Source organism: Equus asinus, chromosome 4 (assembly GCF_041296235.1).
Source record: "Equus asinus isolate D_3611 breed Donkey chromosome 4, EquAss-T2T_v2, whole genome shotgun sequence".
Classification (NCBI taxonomy): domain Eukaryota; kingdom Metazoa; phylum Chordata; class Mammalia; order Perissodactyla; family Equidae; genus Equus; species Equus asinus.
This window is the reverse complement of record NC_091793.1, coordinates 110,968,377-110,987,178: the sequence shown is the minus strand read 5'-3', so window position 1 is coordinate 110,987,178 and position 18,802 is coordinate 110,968,377. Positions and strand designations below refer to the sequence as shown.

Below are 18,802 nucleotides of genomic sequence, written 5' to 3'. Positions count from 1 at the left end.
CAATCACGCTGCAGCGTAAATGATCGTTAGAGCTTAATCTACTGCTTCTTCCAAAGTCTGTGTCTTTCAACGGAGAATAAAGTCTTACACAAAATGGATGAGTCTCTACTTGTAGACTGTCAGGCGTTCTGGAATATAGGAATACTCTCTTTACTGAATGAAACCTGGTAAGCAGCCACCGGATAGACACTGGGAAGAGTGGCTGCCATGAACCTGATCATGAGAACCCTCACCATCCTGGGTAGTGGTGGTGATATTATGTGCAGTGTCCCTGTGGGTGTTTGGCTGAATGCTGTCAGTGCCACTAGGTGAGAAGAGTGCTGCTGTTCTTCCCCAAATCACTCCGTTTTAAAGATGTACTTAATGTACTAACCTAATGCAGGTTAGTTCAGAGGAAATGGCTCAAACTGAGTCGTCAGTATTGGCTTTATAGGTTTTTTCCCCAGCAGAGGGAGCACCTAGGACCCGGGCCTTGAGTTGCCTCTATAAGGGAGGGAAATTCTACTGCTATGACAATGACCATGCTGCCTTTAGGAAAAATGGTATGCATTGATTAGATCATGAAGTGACCAAGAAATAAAAATATCCACTCCTTAGGCATTATATGTTTTTCTTTGTTGTTTGTTTTGTTTTATGATCCAATTCTAAAAGTATGTGATGTTTGATATGTGCAAAAGAGTATACACTATATAGATATAAAGAGTAATAATAAAATGAGCATCTGTGAACCTACCACTCAACTTAGCTAAAATATTAGCGCTATCATTGACACTGATTTTTGCTTTTAATGTAGCTCTAATCTACTAGATTGCTAATGAGCAGTAGGAGCTTTTCCTACTGGGCTGAACATTTTATAGGCATTATCTCATTATTATTCTCAACCAGTGTTAAAGAAAATAAAACTTCAGTGAGATCCCGCACTTAGTAAATGACCAAGTTGAGATTCCAACACTTGGGCTTCAAATCCATATTTATTCATGTTCGGTATGTGTCCTTCCATTCATTCTTTCATTTATTCGTTCTCATTGAACAAGTTGTCCAGGCTGAGAAGGATTTAGAGTTTTTTTCTTCTGTGCAGAGAACCAGACTTAGGATATGTTTCTATCTCATAGAAAAAGGGTAGTTCCTTATCATGCTCACCAGATAAAACTTAATCTTAAATCTAATCATATTCCACTGTGGTAATTTGAAAGTAGAATTTTTTATCATGATTTGCTTCATTTTACATATCGCCAAAGAAAATATGTGCTTATGATTATAATTCATCATAATAGCTACCATTTCTTGAGCATCTTGCACTGGATTGAACACTTTATAGGCATTATCTCATTATTATTCCCAGCTAGAGTTGAAGAAACTAAAAGCTCAGTGAAATCCAGCACTTAGTAAATGGAAAAATTGAGATTCAAACCACTTCTGTCTCCAAATCCGTATTCTCTTATATTTGGTCTATGTTCCCATTCTTTCATTCTTTGATTTATTCATTCTCTCATTCATTGAATGCCTGCTATGTTTCAGGAAAATTTTTAGAATAAAATTGAGATATAATTCACATACCATACAATTCCCCCCATTTAAAGTGTACAATTCAGTAGTTTTTAGTATATTCATAGAGTTGTGTGACTATCATCACAATCAATTTTAGAATATTTTTATCACCCAAAAAGAAAGCTGGTACCCTGTGGCTGTTGCCCCCCAGCCTTCCCTCTCTCCTCCCAGGAGGGCTTGGACAACACCAATAAACATTCCATCTCCATAGATTCACCAATTCTGGACATTTCATGCAAATGGAATCGTACACTATGTGGCCTCTTGTGTCTGCCTTCTTTCACTCAGCATAGTGTGTTCAAGGTTCATCCATGTTGTAGCGTGTATCAGTACTGCAGGCCTTATTGCTGAACAATATTCCTTATAGAGATACATCACATTTTGTCTGTCCATTCATTTGTTGTTGAACCTTTGGGTTGTTTTCCACTATTATGAATAATACTGCTGTGAATATTCATGTAAAAAGTTTTGTGTGGACAAATGCTTTCATTTCTCTTGGGTATATACCTAGGTGTGGAATTGGTGAGTCATATGGTAACTCTAATTAGTATTTTGAGGAACTGACAGACTGTTTTCCAAAGTGTCTGCACTATTTTACATTCCTACCAGCAGTGTATGAGGGTTCTGATTTCTCCACATCCTTGTCAACACTTGTGATTATCTGTCTTTTCATTATACCCATCCTAGTGGGTGTAAAGTGGTATCTTATTGTGATCTAACAACTGGTGGTATTGAGCTTCTTTTTATGAATGTATTGGCATTTGTATATCTTCTTTGGAGAAAAGTCCATCAGAATCTCTCCTCCCCTTTTTTTTTCCTTGAGGAAGATTAGCCCTGACCTAACATCTGTGCCAGTCCTCCTCTATTTTGTATGTGGGTCACTGCTACAGCATGACTGATGAGTGATGTAGGTCCACGTCTGGGATCCAAACCCGCAAACCTGGGCCGCTGAAGCGGAGCGTGCTAAACTCAACTACTACACCACAGGGCTGGCTCCTGCCCATTTTTAAATTGGATTATTTGTCTTTTATTATTGAGTTACAAGAGTTCTTTATATATTTAGAGTCTCTTATCAGATATGTGATTTACAAATATTTTCACTTTCTTAACTGTGTCCTTGAAAGAATTGGACTTTCATTTTAATGAAGTCCAATTTATCTATGTTTTCTTTTGTTGTTTGTGCTTTTGGTGTCATATCTAAGAAATCATTGCCTAATCCAAGATCACAAATATTTATACTTCTGTTTTCTTCTAAGAGTTTTATAGTTTTAGCTCTTAGACATTTAGGTCTTTGACCTTTCACAAAAATTTTTAACCTAAATTTTTTAGGGTCATTTCCCTTGAACAGATATATTACCAAATAACAGTTTTGTTTTCCATTGTCAACATTTTTGTATATTACCTTCTAACGTTTTCATGCGCATGTGCACATGCTCATGTGCATATATAGGTACAGACACATGTACATTCTTTTTTAAACCAGATGGAAGTTTTATTGACTCTGACTTCTTGATTGGAAATGCAAGCAGCTCTCACTTTCTAAGGGCAGCAGGGAATCACAGTGGAACTTTTCACTTTAGAAATAGAGTATAACTTTTGGAAATATAAGTATAAACAGAGTGTGCGTTTTCAAATTTTACATCTCCATTGTGAACATTACCCCAATTTTTTTATATTTATATCAAAACCTTCTCAAAAAAGACTTACTAGTTCAGAATTTTTGATAATTTAGATGTGCTAGCATAAGTTTTTTTGTTGTAGTATCTATAAATTGAACTTTAGGTTTACTAATTGCTTGCCCTTCTTTAGCTGGGGATGGACTAAGAGTGTATCTGTGTGTATGTAGTTACTCAGTAAATGTCTGTTATGAATGCTGTATGTGTAGTGTATATGTAACAATAGGTTTCAAAATAATTTTTTCCCTTTGTTTTCATAGGTAAGCCATTCTTATCAGGCCATGTGTTTTTATTTTTCTATTAGAAAGTCTCTCTTTATATGTGTATGAACACATATATATATGTACACACACACATATTACATGTCCATATCAGACATAAATATAATTGACTGTTTAATTTTGATATCTGGGGGCCAGCAGATGTTCACATGTTCTGCTTCTGCAGCCCAGGGTTCGCCGGTTCAGATCCTGGGTGCAGACATGGCACGTGGCAAGCCATGCTGTGGCAGGCACCCCACATATAAAGTAGGAGAAGATGGACATGGATGTTAGCTCAGGGCCAGTCTTCCTCAGCAAAATGAGGAGGATTGGCAGCAGATGTTAGCTCAGGGTTAATCTTCCTCAAAAAAAAAAATGATTATGATATCTGTTGTGGGCAGGAATAATACTGTAATGTTAACTTAGAATATTCAAAGTACTTTAATATTCACTATTGGCATCTCCTATGAAATAAGTAGATGAGGAACAGAAGCTCAGAAAGGATAACTCTCTCACCCCAAATGACACAGCTAATATATGCTGCAGGTTTCATGTGAGCCCAAGTATTTTAATTTTAAGACCAACTCCTTTTATTCTATAATGGTCTCTTAAGGAATCAAATCAGAGCCTTCTCCATGTGTCAAAATAAATCTAGGGCTGGCCCCTTGGCCTAGTAGTTAAAGTTCGGCACGCTGTGCTTCAGGTCCCAGGTTCAGTTCCTGGGCACAGACCTACACCACTGGTCGATGGCCATGCTGTGGTGGTGATCCACATACAAAGTAGAGGAAGACCGGCACAGATGTTACCTCAAGGCAAATCTTCCCCAGCAAAAAAAATAAAATAAAATAAATCTGGATGAGCCCATTCAAGTTTGTAGTGGCTTTTCTTTCTTTTTTTCCAATTATATAGGTATATATAATAAAAATTTAATATGTATGTTAATTTATTAAGATATAATTAACGTATAAAAATTGAACAGATCTTAGATGTGAACTCAGTGAGTTTCAACAGTTGTAAACAACAATGAAATCACCACCCAAGATAAGATAGACCATTTCACCCCAGAAAATTCATTCACGCCTATTTCTAGTTAATCACTCCTCCGCTCCCCCAGGCAACCACTGTTCTGATTTATGTCACCAGTTTTGTTTCTTCTCGGATTTCATATAAATGGAATCATACAAAATGCATTCTTCATGGTTGGCCTCTTTTGCCTAACATAGTGTTTTCAAGAGTCATCCTTGTGTGGGTATCAGTAGTTGATCTTTTGTTTGTTTTTAATTTTACTGGGCATTATTTCATTGTATGAATCAACCACAATTTGCTTATCCATTCTTCTGTCGATGGACATTTGGGTTGTTTCCAGTTTTTATCTGTTATAAATAAGGCTGCTATAAACATTCTTGTACAAATCTTTTTGTCAACATGTACTTTCATTTTTCTTGGTTGAATATCTAAGAGTAGAATGGAGCAGGTGTATGTTCAATTTAAAAGAAACTGCCAGTTGGTTCTTCGAAGTAGGTGGACCGTTTTACAGTGTCATCACCGGTGTATGAGGAACTCCACATCCTCATCAATGTTTGATGTTCTTAGTCTATTTTATTTTAGTCATTCTAGTTGGTGTGAAATGATATCTTATTGTGGTTTTAATTTGCATTTCCATGGTGGCTAAAGATATTGAGTATCATTTCATGTGTTTATTGGCTGTTCATATATCTTTTTTTGTAAAGTATCTGTTCAAGTCCTGTGCCTATTTTTTATTAGGTTATTATTACTGATTTCTAGGAGTTCTTAATATACCATGGATACAGTCCTTCATCAGATATATGTGTTATGAATATTTTTCCTGGTCTATGACTTGTCTACTAATTATCTTAATGGTGTCTGTGGTGGTTTTCAAAAGAAAAAGATAATGTAGAGTTTCTTAGACATATCCATGAACTTAAGTGAGAAAAAATTTGTCTTTCCAAGTCAACCAAGGAGAAATTTTAAAAGCCTGTACTTTATACTTATAGGACTGACCTATATGTATTTTCTAAACACCTCTTTGGTAAGTACCTGTTTTTATGTTGTTACACTGTAACCACAGCACTTTCACCTGATCACATTACCTTCTTCAGAGAGTGTATACTTGTGAATGGATAGAAGTCCTAAAACTCAAAATGTATTCACTGCTCAGCAAAGGGCTAATGTGATCCTGTCATATTGCAGGCGTTTCCTCAGCCCTCTGGGAGCGTACCTTCTGGAGAACACATCCCTTCCCTTGGTATCTTGCGTTCAGTCTTCATAGTGTCTCACATTAGTGCACAAGAGCTCTGTGAGGTACATAGGGCAGTTGTTGAGATCCCTGTTGTCTCATTAGGAAACCAAGGAATGGAAAGGTTATGACCTATCTAAGGTCACAAAGTTAATGACAATTTAGGTCAACAGCCTTCCAAACCTAGAATCTTTCCACTCTTCCATGCTTCCTCCTTCAGCTTATGTGTGTGTGTGCACACGCGCACACACCCACACCCACATGCATATAGGTGCAGCAAGAAGCCCGCTTACTAGTTGCAGCATTTACTAATCCTGGGAGCCAAGAAGCATAGCCGGCCAGTTCCCTATGCTGTGTCTTCCTCAGCCACGGAGCTTACACATCTCTAAAGAGTTGTTTGGAAATGGTTTCTCCAAATCCCACCCCCAAGAGTCAGTGTGGTTCCAACTTTATGCTTCCATACTTATGTGAACACAAGTAAAAGATCCGTATCTGTTTCTGTCAAAGTGGCTTATAGTAGGCACACAGGGATTTTGACTCTTCCTTCACCCTACTTGGGGGTATGTGTAGTTCTATCTGTTCGTACCCTAACACCCTGGTGTGTATCGTCACTCAGCAATGAGCAAATTGCAGTTGATTCCTTTTAAACTGTCACTATCCTAGACTATTTTAGAAAGACTCGGAGCATTCCCCATTGCTTTATAAAATATCTGAGAAAGTCTGGTTGAAGGCGTGAGAGACAGAGTCACTGTCTGTTCCTGTTCCCCTTGAGTCAGTCCTAGCGACAACTAATTCTCTTACTTCTGTTGTTTGTCTGATTGTTTTAAATGCACAGATTTTGTACATCTGTTAAGGAGCTGGTGCGGCCTTAAATTGAAGTTAGATTTTCATCGGTCTCCGTAAGGGAAGACTTCATAATGAATTGTTCAGATTTGTGTTGGAGGGAAATAGTTCCAAACTACAGGAGACAGCAGATCAAAGAGGGAAGTAAACGGGGGACTTGGCACAAGCAGGGCCAGGTCCCCAGCCCTTTTGTGGACTCTGCCCCTGGGGTGGGACTGTGAGGGCAGGAGGTTGAACAGGCCTAATCCTGTGTGCAGCCCCGTGGCCTCAGGCACGTCAGGAGGCACGGTGACATCTCAGTATTACAGCCTTTTTCTCCTCTAACTTTTCTGTCAGCTTTAGTTGGTTTATTTTCTCACTTAAAAAAAATTTATGTGACACAAGATTAAATGGAAGTTTTTACATTCTTTCCATTTCTGTTGTATATAGGTAATTCTCATTCAAAATGAGATTTGTTCCCTTTTATTGTGTCATTTGTAATTCAGTTCTAGAACAGAGAAATGACAACTTAATACTGAAAAATGAAAACATGTAAGTCAGTTTTAATATTAATGCTTGCCTCTCTTTAAAAAAAAAAGCAGAAAATTTGAAGAGGGAAATTTAGCAATTAGAGGGTTAGAAACTAATTTTGGTGATTTGATGAGTGAAAAAATTCACCAAAGGTATTGTATGGAATGGTGTTATGTGATGTAAGCGTCAGTACAAGAAGCAGCAAGTGTCTGTTTAAGCCTCCGTAGCTGTGTGGCATCACAGTTTAGTTTGAAATTTTGTGTATCTTGGTGTCTGTTCTTTCAGATCACTACCTATATTTGGTTAGATTTTTTTCATGTTCATACATATATTTATAGAGAGAGAGAGAGATAAGCCTTTTTAAAGTTTTGGATCCACAGATAACTAGTGCTAACTGGTTTTTAGAAATGCATTTAAACTATATAAATTACCAAATTTATCATGGGGAACAATGTATGAGAGAAAACTTAGTCTCTAAAAGAAGGCACTGTGTCTAAGACCAGTTCTGGTTCTTGTTTATTTTTTAAAATGTTTTTGTTTTTGAGTAGTTAATACATTCATATGACTCAGAATTTAAAAGGTACAGTGGGATACACTTTGAAAACTTTTTCCCCCAGCTACTCATTTCTCTTTCTAGGAGGCAACCAATGTCTTAATCTCTAAGCCATTCTGAATTTGATAAACTTAGGTAAATTTTGACATATTTGTGATCAACGGTTACTGAATATTTTATGTCCTGTTTATGTTACTTGGCATGATTTTATTACCTAATCTTGTCGCTTGATTAAGAGCATCTAGTTGTTTCTACTTAACTATTTCCTTATTGGGCATTTAAATGTTTTTCTGTTTAATTTTGTTGCTTCTTAAAATAGCAAACATTAGCATATTTGTAAAATTAGTGATATTTTTTCATTGTAAAGTTACCATATTTTTATTTCACAAGTTAACGCTCCTGAAATTCTGTATGTTCAATCATTGTATTTGCTGTAAGTAGTGTTTTTTTCCCTCTGAAAAGCTCTTATTAAATTAATGATATCACTTACAATCAGTAGAATCTGAAAATAGAGGAGAAATGATATTTTCCTGTATTTTTCTTAGAGGGGAAACATTCAGTTAAGGATGTGATAACATAATCCTTGTTCTATGTCACTAGATTTCTTACCAGAATGACTGAAATAATTGCAAATTTTATTCTCCCTTCCCCCACCCCTACTTTAATATGTATGAGATAGTGGTTAGAGTTTAAAAAAGGACAGTGCCTATTTGCCATGTATATTTCCCTTTAAGTGTTATAAAATACCCAAAGTTGTAGATAAATTAAATAACAATGTTTATTTTTTCTAAAATTATTTAGTGTTTCTGGATAGTATTTGCCTTCATATTCCTAGGCCTACCATAGAGTTTAAAAAAATGTATATTAATATTTAAAGCAGATACAGATTATGCAATTGCTAGAAGTTTTCCTCCTTCAAATATAGCAGAGGACGTAGGTGTGAAACAAACCCAGAGATGTGTGCCTTGCTGTAGTGTCATTGTTTCATTGTTTCCACTCTCACTTGATGTATATGACGTATGATATGCTATGATTATTATGTATAAATTCAGTGTTGTGGTTGTGTTCACTTGATTGTTGGGACTTAGTGTGTGTGCTGGGTAAAAAGGCATCAAAGCATACAACAGTCAGTGTTTATGTTTTAAAATGTGGTCATTTCCTTCTCTTAATCATACGTTTTTAATAGAAAGCCTCTTACGTGTACACTCAGAAAGAAATTTGAAGAGTTGTTAAAGGAGTACAAATCTCAATAAACTGACTATTGTTTCCAAAAGGGCCCGTGAGAGAAGGAGGGAGGAGGGAACTGTGGGGTGTGGGAACGCTGGTTGGGATGCTTCCGCTCTGCGGGATGTTATAATTTACTAGTGATTAAAACATGAAAGAACTTTGTATTTATTTAAATATAATGTCCACATTTAATGAGTGGCACCCAGGGGTTGACATCATCTGGCAGTGGCAAGTTTTGGGGATTATAATCAAAATTTGTGCTTGTATTCTTTTGTTAAATCTGCTTTAGAATATAAAGTGCATTTTCCCAAAGAGAGTCTGCGCAACCGTTATTGAAACAAGAGACCTCAGGGAAGTAGTAGACTTTTTCAATTGGTTTGGTCTTTAATACTAGCTACAGGAGCAATTACTTGGATTATCATTTTAACATAATTTTTCACCCAGCAATCCTTTTGAAAGTATTGTTTGCTCAGATTGAAACATTGAAATGCTTCCTCCTGCCTGCAGTGCAACAGATTAAAAGAGACAGAAACACAGGCACATCAACATGTAAAATTGGGTCAGTCTCATTTGGGGCCCTGTGTGTCAGTGGTCTGGAGTTGGGAGTTGTAGGAAATCCAGAGGGAGATGGCCAATTGCTGCACCTCCATGCTTGGTGGACGAAAAGAGGATCAGGGCCCTAGGCAGTTCAGGACAATAGGCTTCCCACGAAGACGAAAGGGATCTGTGTCTGCGCTGGCAGCTGTGGATGTTGACAGGAGTAAGGGGTCAGGATTGCAAAAGGAGTGGTTGGGGGTTTATAACCCCAGGTCAGTTAGGAGAGTGGGCTGGGACTTGCTGCCCCTTGGAAGGAGGCCTGGGGGAGCTGTGGGTTTTACAAAAATGAACAGGAATGTGAGTGTAGGCAGAGTATTGAAGTGGCATTGAATGCTGCACATGAGTTTTATGGGTATTGTTTATGATCTTTCTATACCTGTGGCACACATTTCCTGTTTCACGGGTGACATGCTATTGCCGTGAAGTTATGATTGTATAATATAATGATGATTATGTGACTGGTTATGATTATATAATGTAAAGAGCTACAGGTGAGATGAAGATGTGCAAATGAGATTTTTTTCGCTTCATGAATGGAGATAAATGTATATATATTTATGTTTTAAAACATTTATTTCTATATATTTTTATATATCGATGTACACACACATATACATACACACATTTTTTTCTTTCTTACAAAAACCAAGCAAGGAGTTAGAGTTGGTAGCAGTTTTAAACATTCTTTTTTTTTTTCCTTGTACTGGTTAACAGATTTCAGATGCAGATACACTCTCATTATCCAAATTCAAATCTCTGTCACTCACCACTGGAGAGTGTGGAGTACGGCTTTGATTTGTCCATGTGGTACTCGTGGTAACTAGATGTTCCATTTCCCAGCTCTGCCTTGAAGAGTTTTTCTGCTTTTGTCTTGAAATGATACTGAAATTATCTTTCTAAATTCCCTCCTTTTGTGTGGGTGTAGCTGTGTATCCGTCTCAGAGTTTGCTCGGGATAACACGTTTTAGATTTGAACCAGAGGAGACTGTTCCCTCAGACTTAAGGCCCCTCTCTGGGACAGAGCTGTGTTAATTGCTCTGCAGTCCGAGGAAGCAGAAGCAGGCGGCTGAGCTAGAGAAGGCTTACCAAGAAGAGGAAAGAAACCAGTGTGATCCGAGTTCTAGCCCTAGATTTTAAAAGATACCAACCAGCCTTCTACTCTCTCTCTCTCTCTTTCACTGGGGAGCCCCACACTGCCACCTCTGGCTTCACTTTTGTTTTCCAAGTGAGTTTATTAGTTTTGCCATTTTGGATATGGCTGAGTTGACCCTGGAAAGACTGGTCTGAGAAGCACTCTTGACATTTCGAATAGAAACAAACCCAGACATAGATTGGCTTGAGACAGAGTTTAGGACCATCCCTGTGAGCCCCTCTAGCATCGGCCAAGCCAAAGTGTCAGACTCATTCCCCCATGAAGAGGGAGACGTAAAGTGGTACAATGTGGAGGCTTTTCTGGATTTTTCTTGGTTACATGGCTGGTCGGGCTCTGACTTGGAAATCTGCTTCTGTGTCTCCTCCCTTGCCTGCAGGCTGGCGGCTCTCAGGTCATCTTTACTAACCCCCTGGAGATAGTCAAGATTCGTCTGCAGGTAGCTGGAGAGATCACCACAGGCCCCAGGGTCAGTGCCCTGAACGTGCTCCGGGACCTGGGCCTTTTTGGCCTGTATAAGGTGAGTGGATTCCCTCGGGTTGTCTCAGTAGGGAGGTTGTAATATACTCAATGGAAATATGAAAGAATGCAGAAACCAGACTTCTGTCCCCAAATGGAAAAGCAATCTTGTCCAGCAGCATAGACCCTGGAGTAGAAAATCAAACAAAAAGAAGAAATCAGGACCCTTCCATTAGAGGGGGTGTGATATGCAAACACGCTCCCCTGTGGTCCTCTCCAGGCTGTTGTGAAGCTGCCAGCAAGGGAGGCCAGCACCGCAGACCTGCTGGCTTCAGGCTCACAGCCTTTTATTTGATGGCAGGTTTGGGAAAAGTTTCATTAGTGTTCTCTTTGGGCTGGTTTAGGACTTCAGAGTAGGCTTATGTTTATTTTGAGTCTGAGTTATCTCTATTGTTATCTTCCCAGTAGGAGCTTCTCTTTGTCTTAATAATTTGACCACAGTGAAACAGTAGTCGAGTTTGGTAGGATTCAGGTCTTTAAGAAGTTAAGTGGTGGGATTTGTCAATAATGAATTCCATTAAAAAACCCAGAGTGTACTGTACTGCAAAATGCCAGTCAATGGATCCCTTCCCTGCAGGTATGCTTACTGCCATCATTACAGATCAGATGTAATGGAGCAGAAGCTATTACTTTTCTTAAACAAGGGAGAGTATTTCTTTCCATTCTTTTGTGTGGTATAAGGGGGGAATATGTAAATTTAGCTGCTAGAGACAACTGTGGTTCCACAGCATCTGATTTATTTATAGATCTGTCCCTGTAGAAATGTGGAAATTGGCTTCTGTAGCTGAAAATCAGAAATCCTCTAGATTAGCATCACCCAGCTACAGGGCTCTTGGGAGAGCAATAACCCATATACCTATCTTGGGAGAGCAATAACCCATATACCCATCTTGGGAGAGCAATAACCCATATACCCATCTTGGGAGAGCAATAACCCATGATACCTATCTTGGGAGAGCAATAACCCATATACCCATCTTGGGAGAGCAATAACCCATGATACCCATCTTGGGAGAGCAATAACCCATATACCCATCTTGGGAGAGCAATAACCCATATACCCATCTTGGGAGAGCAATAACCCATATACCCATCTTGGGAGAGCAATAACCCATATACCCATCTTGGGAGAGCAATAACCCATATACCTATCTTGGGAGAGTTTTGTATACATTCCCTTGCCTCCAGCCCCGGTTTCCGTCCTTTCCGTAATTCCCTTTGAGAGCTGAATTTATTAATATTGTTTCTCTCTGTATCATCCTCCAGAGAGTCCCTGGAATTTTTTTTTTTTTTAATGTTTGAGTTTATCTTTTAAAAGCAGAGTCATTAGGGAAACAAATGCCAAAGATGGTGTATTCGCCTGACTCAGTGAAGCCCTGGGCAGTGGAGTGGCGTGGGCTCCTGAGCAGCTGAGGAAGGTGTTCACAGTGGCCTCAGGCACTGGGACAGACTGTCCCAGGGTGGTTTTCTGCTCCCATGGGAGCATCCTGCTAAGATGTTTTGTCTGGTCCCCCTAGTCCTCCCAGTGTAGGCTTTGGGGAATGAGGAGGGGAGACTGGTGGCTTCTTTCTACCCTTCCCTGGAGAAGTCGTCTCCTTTTCCATTGCCCCTGCTGATGGCTTCTGACCAGGCACTTCAGGGGCTCTGAGCTGATGTAGATTGAATTGGTGATTTGTTCATTTTTGGGGGCTGCCTTTGCTGGTTGCTTTGGAATCAAGCTATTAATCTTGGGTTTCTAAGTCTATTCCCACCCACACGTCCTCCCCTCACACCCACCAAAGCCAAACAGCATTCACAGCCTAGCGGTTTGAGAACTGAATTTTTATTAGCCCTAAAAACTGAATCTATACTGGAAATACTAGAAAATTCTTAGTTGTCAGAATAGCATCATTACCCAGTTAACCAAGTCTAGGACTCCAGGATCCACCAGCCTTTCTCAGACCTGGAGCCATGTGTATTTCCCTGTTCTCCCCACTTCCCTTCCCTATCAGTCCCGATGCTGTTTGAAGGACACCCCAGGCATGTCACCCTGGATTCCTCATGGGCATTCACACCCTGTTTACACAACCGTTCTGTACTGTTTCTTCCCTGTGCGACAGGGTGCCAAAGCGTGTTTCCTCCGAGACATTCCCTTCTCTGCAATCTACTTTCCTGTTTATGCTCATTGCAAACTACTTCTGGCTGATGAAAACGGACATGTGGGTGGTTTAAACCTCCTTGCAGCTGGAGCCATCGCAGGTAATTATAATTTTTTCTTTCTAAACCAAAAGAATCCTCCCCCCATTCTCTTTAAGAAGTACAGAATCTCAACGTACTTTCCCCCTTTATTTCTGGAAGGGTTATTGTTTGTATTTGACTTAGTTTAAATATGATCACTTTTTCTCCTTTGTGGAATGTGCTGTAATTCTGATGAGAGTTAATTACATTTGCATAATGTGGATAAACAGCTTAATGCAGCTTAGCAACTCGGAGCCAAATTAGATCTGCCCATCTAAATTGGGCTTTCATCATTAACGTGTTTCTTAGCCTTCTGCACCCCTGAAGCCTTGAGTGCAGCCAAGCTAAGCATTAAGGTGGAAAAGTTCTTCATCACATCAGTTGCTTTGTTGTACCTCATGCTGATGCACAGAACTAGCATGCCTTCACTTTCGATTTCTGTATATTGGAACCTACTTGATTTAGCTCAAAATTGAGCTTTCTTCATGAAAAGAAGCTCTGTTCCTTCTACCTTCATCTTCATTAGACCATGTAAGTGATACTTGCCCGGCAAACCACCCAGTACTTGGTTGGCATCTCTTTTCTGTCCCTTAGTTCTTTCTGTCTTTTATTCATGGTAGTTTGCATAAGTTTTATCCTCTGTACTAGACTGGGAGCTTCTTGAGGGCAGGGCTTTCATTCTCCTCATCCTTGCCTTCCCTACATGGCCAGCATAGTGATAATAGGAACTCAATAAATGTCAGTGGAACAGAGTAAGCCCTTCATCTGGTTTAAGACACCACATTAGGCACAGAAGAGCTTCCATGGGACAGGGGAACCTAACAAATGCAGCAGTTTGCTAAGATGCTTCCTTCTGATCTCATGTGTCTAGCCTTCCTCTTGAGTTGTGAAAGAGCTGACTTGGGATAGAAGGGAAGGGCCAGGCGTCCTTGCTGCACCAGCACTCAGAAATGACAGAGCAAGGGAAGGGCACGTGTTCTTTCTCCATTACAGCTGGTCAGGATAGAAATGTGAAGGGTGAGCACAAACCCACACGCTGTCCCCAAGTGCTCAGTGTAGCTCTGACCCCTTGGGCTCATGGTACTGTGTAGCTCTCACTGGGTTCCTTCTCCTCTGGTGCCCTGACTAGACACAGCAGGACATCCTGAGGACTTCCTCACGTGTGCGGTGTGGCGGGAGCCTTTGGTTCATGAGGATGCTGGGTGGCCCATGTAGTTGTTCTCACCCATGATGACAAGGCATGACTTGTGATTAAGAAACTCTCCTGGGGAGCTTCAAGCCCTTATTTGGGGTCCTGCAAATCCCTTGTCATCGGGCATTTGTATCTTCAGTCAGTTGCACATTTGAAATCCAATAAATCTACCTCTCAGTCTTGGCAGTGAGCGCTCGTCCAGCCCCTTTCTGGTACTCACCAAAGTCTCCCAGTTTCAAAGGGGAGCCAGCACGCTTTCCCTCCAGTCTTTGCTCTGTGCTTCCCAACCAGCAACAAAAAAGAGCCAAAGAGAAGTCTAATTGTGGACAGGCATTTTGCCAATGGTTGACGGAACCAAGTAAACATTTCCATGGACCTGTCAGCACCAACTTCTTGCCCACGGACATTTGATGTCAGTTGTCAGAACGAGAGATGAATTTTTCTAATTTTTACCAGTAGAACTTTGCTGGCAGGTACTGAGAACATTCAGAATGCAGAACATTCCAAAGGCAGGTTTACCTAGTTTCATCTGAATAAGGCGCCGGGCTGTGCAGGGAGGAGGTGCTTGCCTCATTCTTTAACAGACACCCCCCATCCCCGCCCCGGTCTGCCAGCTCCATCTGCCTAGTGATGGTTCAGCGATAGTCAGGCCAAATTGAATTTCTTCCCCGTAAGGGAGGTTAGCTTGCTTCTGTGGTCCCTGTTTTGTGTTATACGTAAAAGGTGTGGCTGTGAAATCCATCTTGTGTGTCCTGCTGCTGGTCAGTCTCAACAGGACCCCAGAGAGCTTGGGCACAGGGCTGGGTTGACAAGGCCTTTTGATGATCAGTTCTCCTCTTGCTCCTTAACTGGTTGCCTGGCCCCCTCTGCTCCAGTTATGTTGACTTCTGTCATGTAGGCATGTTTGGAAGGAGTCACAGTCCGTTCTCTAGTTAGCCTCTCAAGCAGGTGAGTATTGATAGTCACCTTGCACAGTAAGGTGACAAGAATCAGTGAAAAAACTGCGACATTTTGGTGTCAGATGCATTTGGCAGCTCGTTAAATTGACATTATCCTTATTTCTTATTATCCATGAAAATGTTTGCATCTTGTTTCAGAAAAAAAAGTAGGTAAAGCGGCCAGCCTGCTGGCATAGTGGTTAAGTTCACGTGCTCCGCTTTGGCGGCTCTGGGTTTGCTGGTTTGGATCCTGGCCGTGGGCCTAGCACCACTCATCAAGCCATCCTGAGGCAGCGTGCCACATATAAAGTAGAGGAAGATGGGCACAGATGTTAGCTCAGGGCCAATCTTCCTCAGCAAAAAGAGAAGGTTTGGCAGTGGATGTTAGCTCAGGGCTAATCTTCTTCTTCAAAAAAAAAAAAAAGAAGTAAAATCATTGAAACCTAAGGGGGAACACATGGGAATTGTCCTAGTAATATCGCTGCACTTCTTTCCTCTCACCGTTCTTGGGGATCATGCAATGTGAGTGATTTTCCTAATTCAGAAAGAAAAAAGAATTTTGCCCTGACCACACTGAAGCAGCTAACAGGCTTTTATATCTTTTTTTCCATTAGTGCCCAGTATCTATTTAAGAAGCTCTGAGTTCAGCAAAGTTACTAACTATATTGTTAGACGTTAGCAGTATTTCTATCCTTATAAGGTACTTTGGGTTAATTAAATGTGCCTTTCTCCTGAAAGGTGTGCCTGCTGCTTCTCTGGTGACCCCTGCTGATGTCATCAAGACAAGACTGCAAGTGGCTGCCCGTGCCGGCCAGACGACATACAGCGGTGTCATTGACTGTTTCTGGAAGATACTCCGGGAAGAGGGGCCTTCAGCATTTTGGAAAGGGGCTGCAGGTAGGGAGGGGAGCCATATGGAATGGCCGGAGGCGTTAGGGTCCTGCTCCCATTAATGACTGCTGGTCTTTGCCACAGTCGTCCTGGTGTTGAGTGCCCCCACTCCCATCTCTGTTTTTCAGCTCGAGTGTTTCGATCCTCTCCCCAGTTTGGTGTTACCTTGGTCACCTACGAACTTCTCCAGCGGTGGTTTTACATTGATTTTGGAGGCCTGTAAGTGCAGCTCTTCACTTCCTTTATAAAGAAAGCACCAAAACCAAAACAAGTCTTTGTTTAGCCTACAGAGGCATTTTGGGAACTCTCAGACACTGATAGGACTGAGAATCCTGCAGGACCAATGCATTTAAAACAAACAGCGGGCTTGAGAAGCCTCAGCGTTAGCGGAGTAAGCCCTTGACAGGGCAACACCGTACGCAGTATTAAGCAGCTACTTAGGGAAATATTCGGGAGGCAGCAAGTTAAAATGTTATGTGCATAATTGTCTGTTTTAGTGTAAGCAAATACTGAGCTTCATGATTTTGGTCCTTACCATTTGGATTTTATTATATGACCTTTTCACCACAAGTAATGTAAACTTGTGTTAGTAACACTTTTGTGAACTTTCTTTCAGACACTCAAGCCCTTTCACACCTCAGATTTCATTATTCACCATAATTTATTATTAGGTATAAATGTTCTTAGAGCGAATTTATTGCCCCCAAAAAAGGTTCAAAGAGAGGTTATACCCATGGACATAATCACTGGTGAGATCGAGGCCAGAAATTGGGCCTCGTGAAGCATGGTACTTGATGCTTGTGCTGGGGAGAAGGAGCATTGTTGAGTTTTCTCGGTGGGAAAGGTTGTACCCAAAGCAAGCAATGATCAGCTTTTCAGGAGAAAATCAAATCCTGTATCTGAGTCTTCATGTCATAAACCTGTGAACCCGTTTCCTGCTCAAAGGCCAAGTAGCAAATTTCCTGTTGAACCGAGATGTAGAAGGACTTAAAAGACAGAACGGCAATCTTACAAAGCCAAGCTTTTCCGTGCTTTCACATTTTATAAAAGTAAGAATTATATCTATTTTTCTTTAAATAATTTTAGTAATATCCTTTATGAGTCTGTCTACTCTTCAAAAAGTTAGGTTTTAAAATTATGTCAAAGTAAAAGAAAAATATAAACTTCTTATGATTAATTTATGCTTAGTGCAGAAAATTTGGAAAACAGAAAAGTGTAAGAGAAAATCATCCATAATCCTACTTCCCAGAGAGTGTTAATATTTGAGTGTATTTTCTTATCTTTTCTCTGTGGATCCATTTATATATATATAAGCATTGAAATTGAGGCCATTTCTCTGCTAATTCAAATACGTGAATGTGTTGCCTTCAAAGCAGCTGTAAATCATGACGAGTGCAGCATAGACGACAAGGAAATAGTTGGAGACTCTTCTTTCTGGCACATGAGTTAGGCTAAAAATGTTCAGTTGTCTGCCGCCCGCATCAATCTCGAGCACGTTAACCACTGGCTTTTTCCTACCAACAGCAAACCCTCTGGCTCAGAACCAACACCCAAGTCACGCATTGCAGACCTTCCTCCCGCCAATCCTGATCACATCGGTGGATACAGACTCGCCACAGCCACTTTTGCTGGCATTGAAAACAAGTTTGGCCTTTATCTCCCCAAATTTAAATCTCCTAGTGTTGCTGTGGTTCAGCCAAAGGTGGCCGCAGTGGCTCAGTGATGAGAAGACCGTTGAGTGTGGCAAAATGGCTCCCTGAAGAGAGAGGCCTGGGAGAGCAGCCCCGTAATGTATCCCGTCAGCTGCATGGTGCTGACTGAGCTGAGGAGTCAAACTATTCTTTCTATATGACATATACATATATTTGTTTATAAAGTAACCATTTGCCCAGGAAAAAAAACAACGCAGTTTCAAGCTTTAGTCTCATGTGTTGAAATGTTTTCTGAGCCTTGGCATGAATTAGTGTTCTAGACTGCTTTGCACAGCTTGCACTTATAGTGACTGTACATATTGTACATCTTTGTACAGAAACATCTTGGCACCTCATCCCCCAAAATCACATTTATAGAATGTAATGCAGTTCTGAGTGGCTTGAAATGTACAGAATGTTTTGAAAGTGTTTTATTAAGAATCACACGAAAATAAATGTATTAAAATTAAATTCATTCTTTTATTGGTGACTTATGGAAATAAAGCATCAATATTGGATGCATTTAATTGCTAGCTTGTTTTCCATTCTGGAATAAAAAGGTATTTGCTGATAAGAGGCATAACAAGGCCAAGTACTGACACCACTGAGTAAGAGGTCCTCTGGAAAAGATGCATGCCGGTGGATGCCAGAGGACCCGGCTGACGACTTGCGGGTGCTGATGTGCTTCCGTTTGGATTAACTGTGTGTAGATTTCCTCTGTTCATCAGTCCCA

At 40.5% G+C, this 18,802-nt stretch overlaps 1 protein-coding gene across 2 annotated transcripts in view; it reads left to right on the top strand.

The window, feature by feature from the left end:
* Positions 1–18,540, top strand: part of SLC25A12 (solute carrier family 25 member 12) — a 94,175-nt gene extending 75,635 nt beyond the window's left edge. For both annotated transcript variants that reach the window (XM_014846586.3, XM_070508099.1), the window contains 5 exons: positions 11,001–11,141; positions 13,240–13,378; positions 16,226–16,384; positions 16,507–16,597; positions 17,903–18,540. In XM_014846586.3, the coding sequence (XP_014702072.1) occupies positions 11,001–11,141; positions 13,240–13,378; positions 16,226–16,384; positions 16,507–16,597; positions 17,903–18,101 (729 nt within the window). In that variant the 3' untranslated portion in view covers positions 18,102–18,540. The remainder of the gene's footprint in view (positions 1–11,000; positions 11,142–13,239; positions 13,379–16,225; positions 16,385–16,506; positions 16,598–17,902) is intronic.
* The last annotated feature ends 262 nt before the right edge of the window (positions 18,541–18,802 follow it).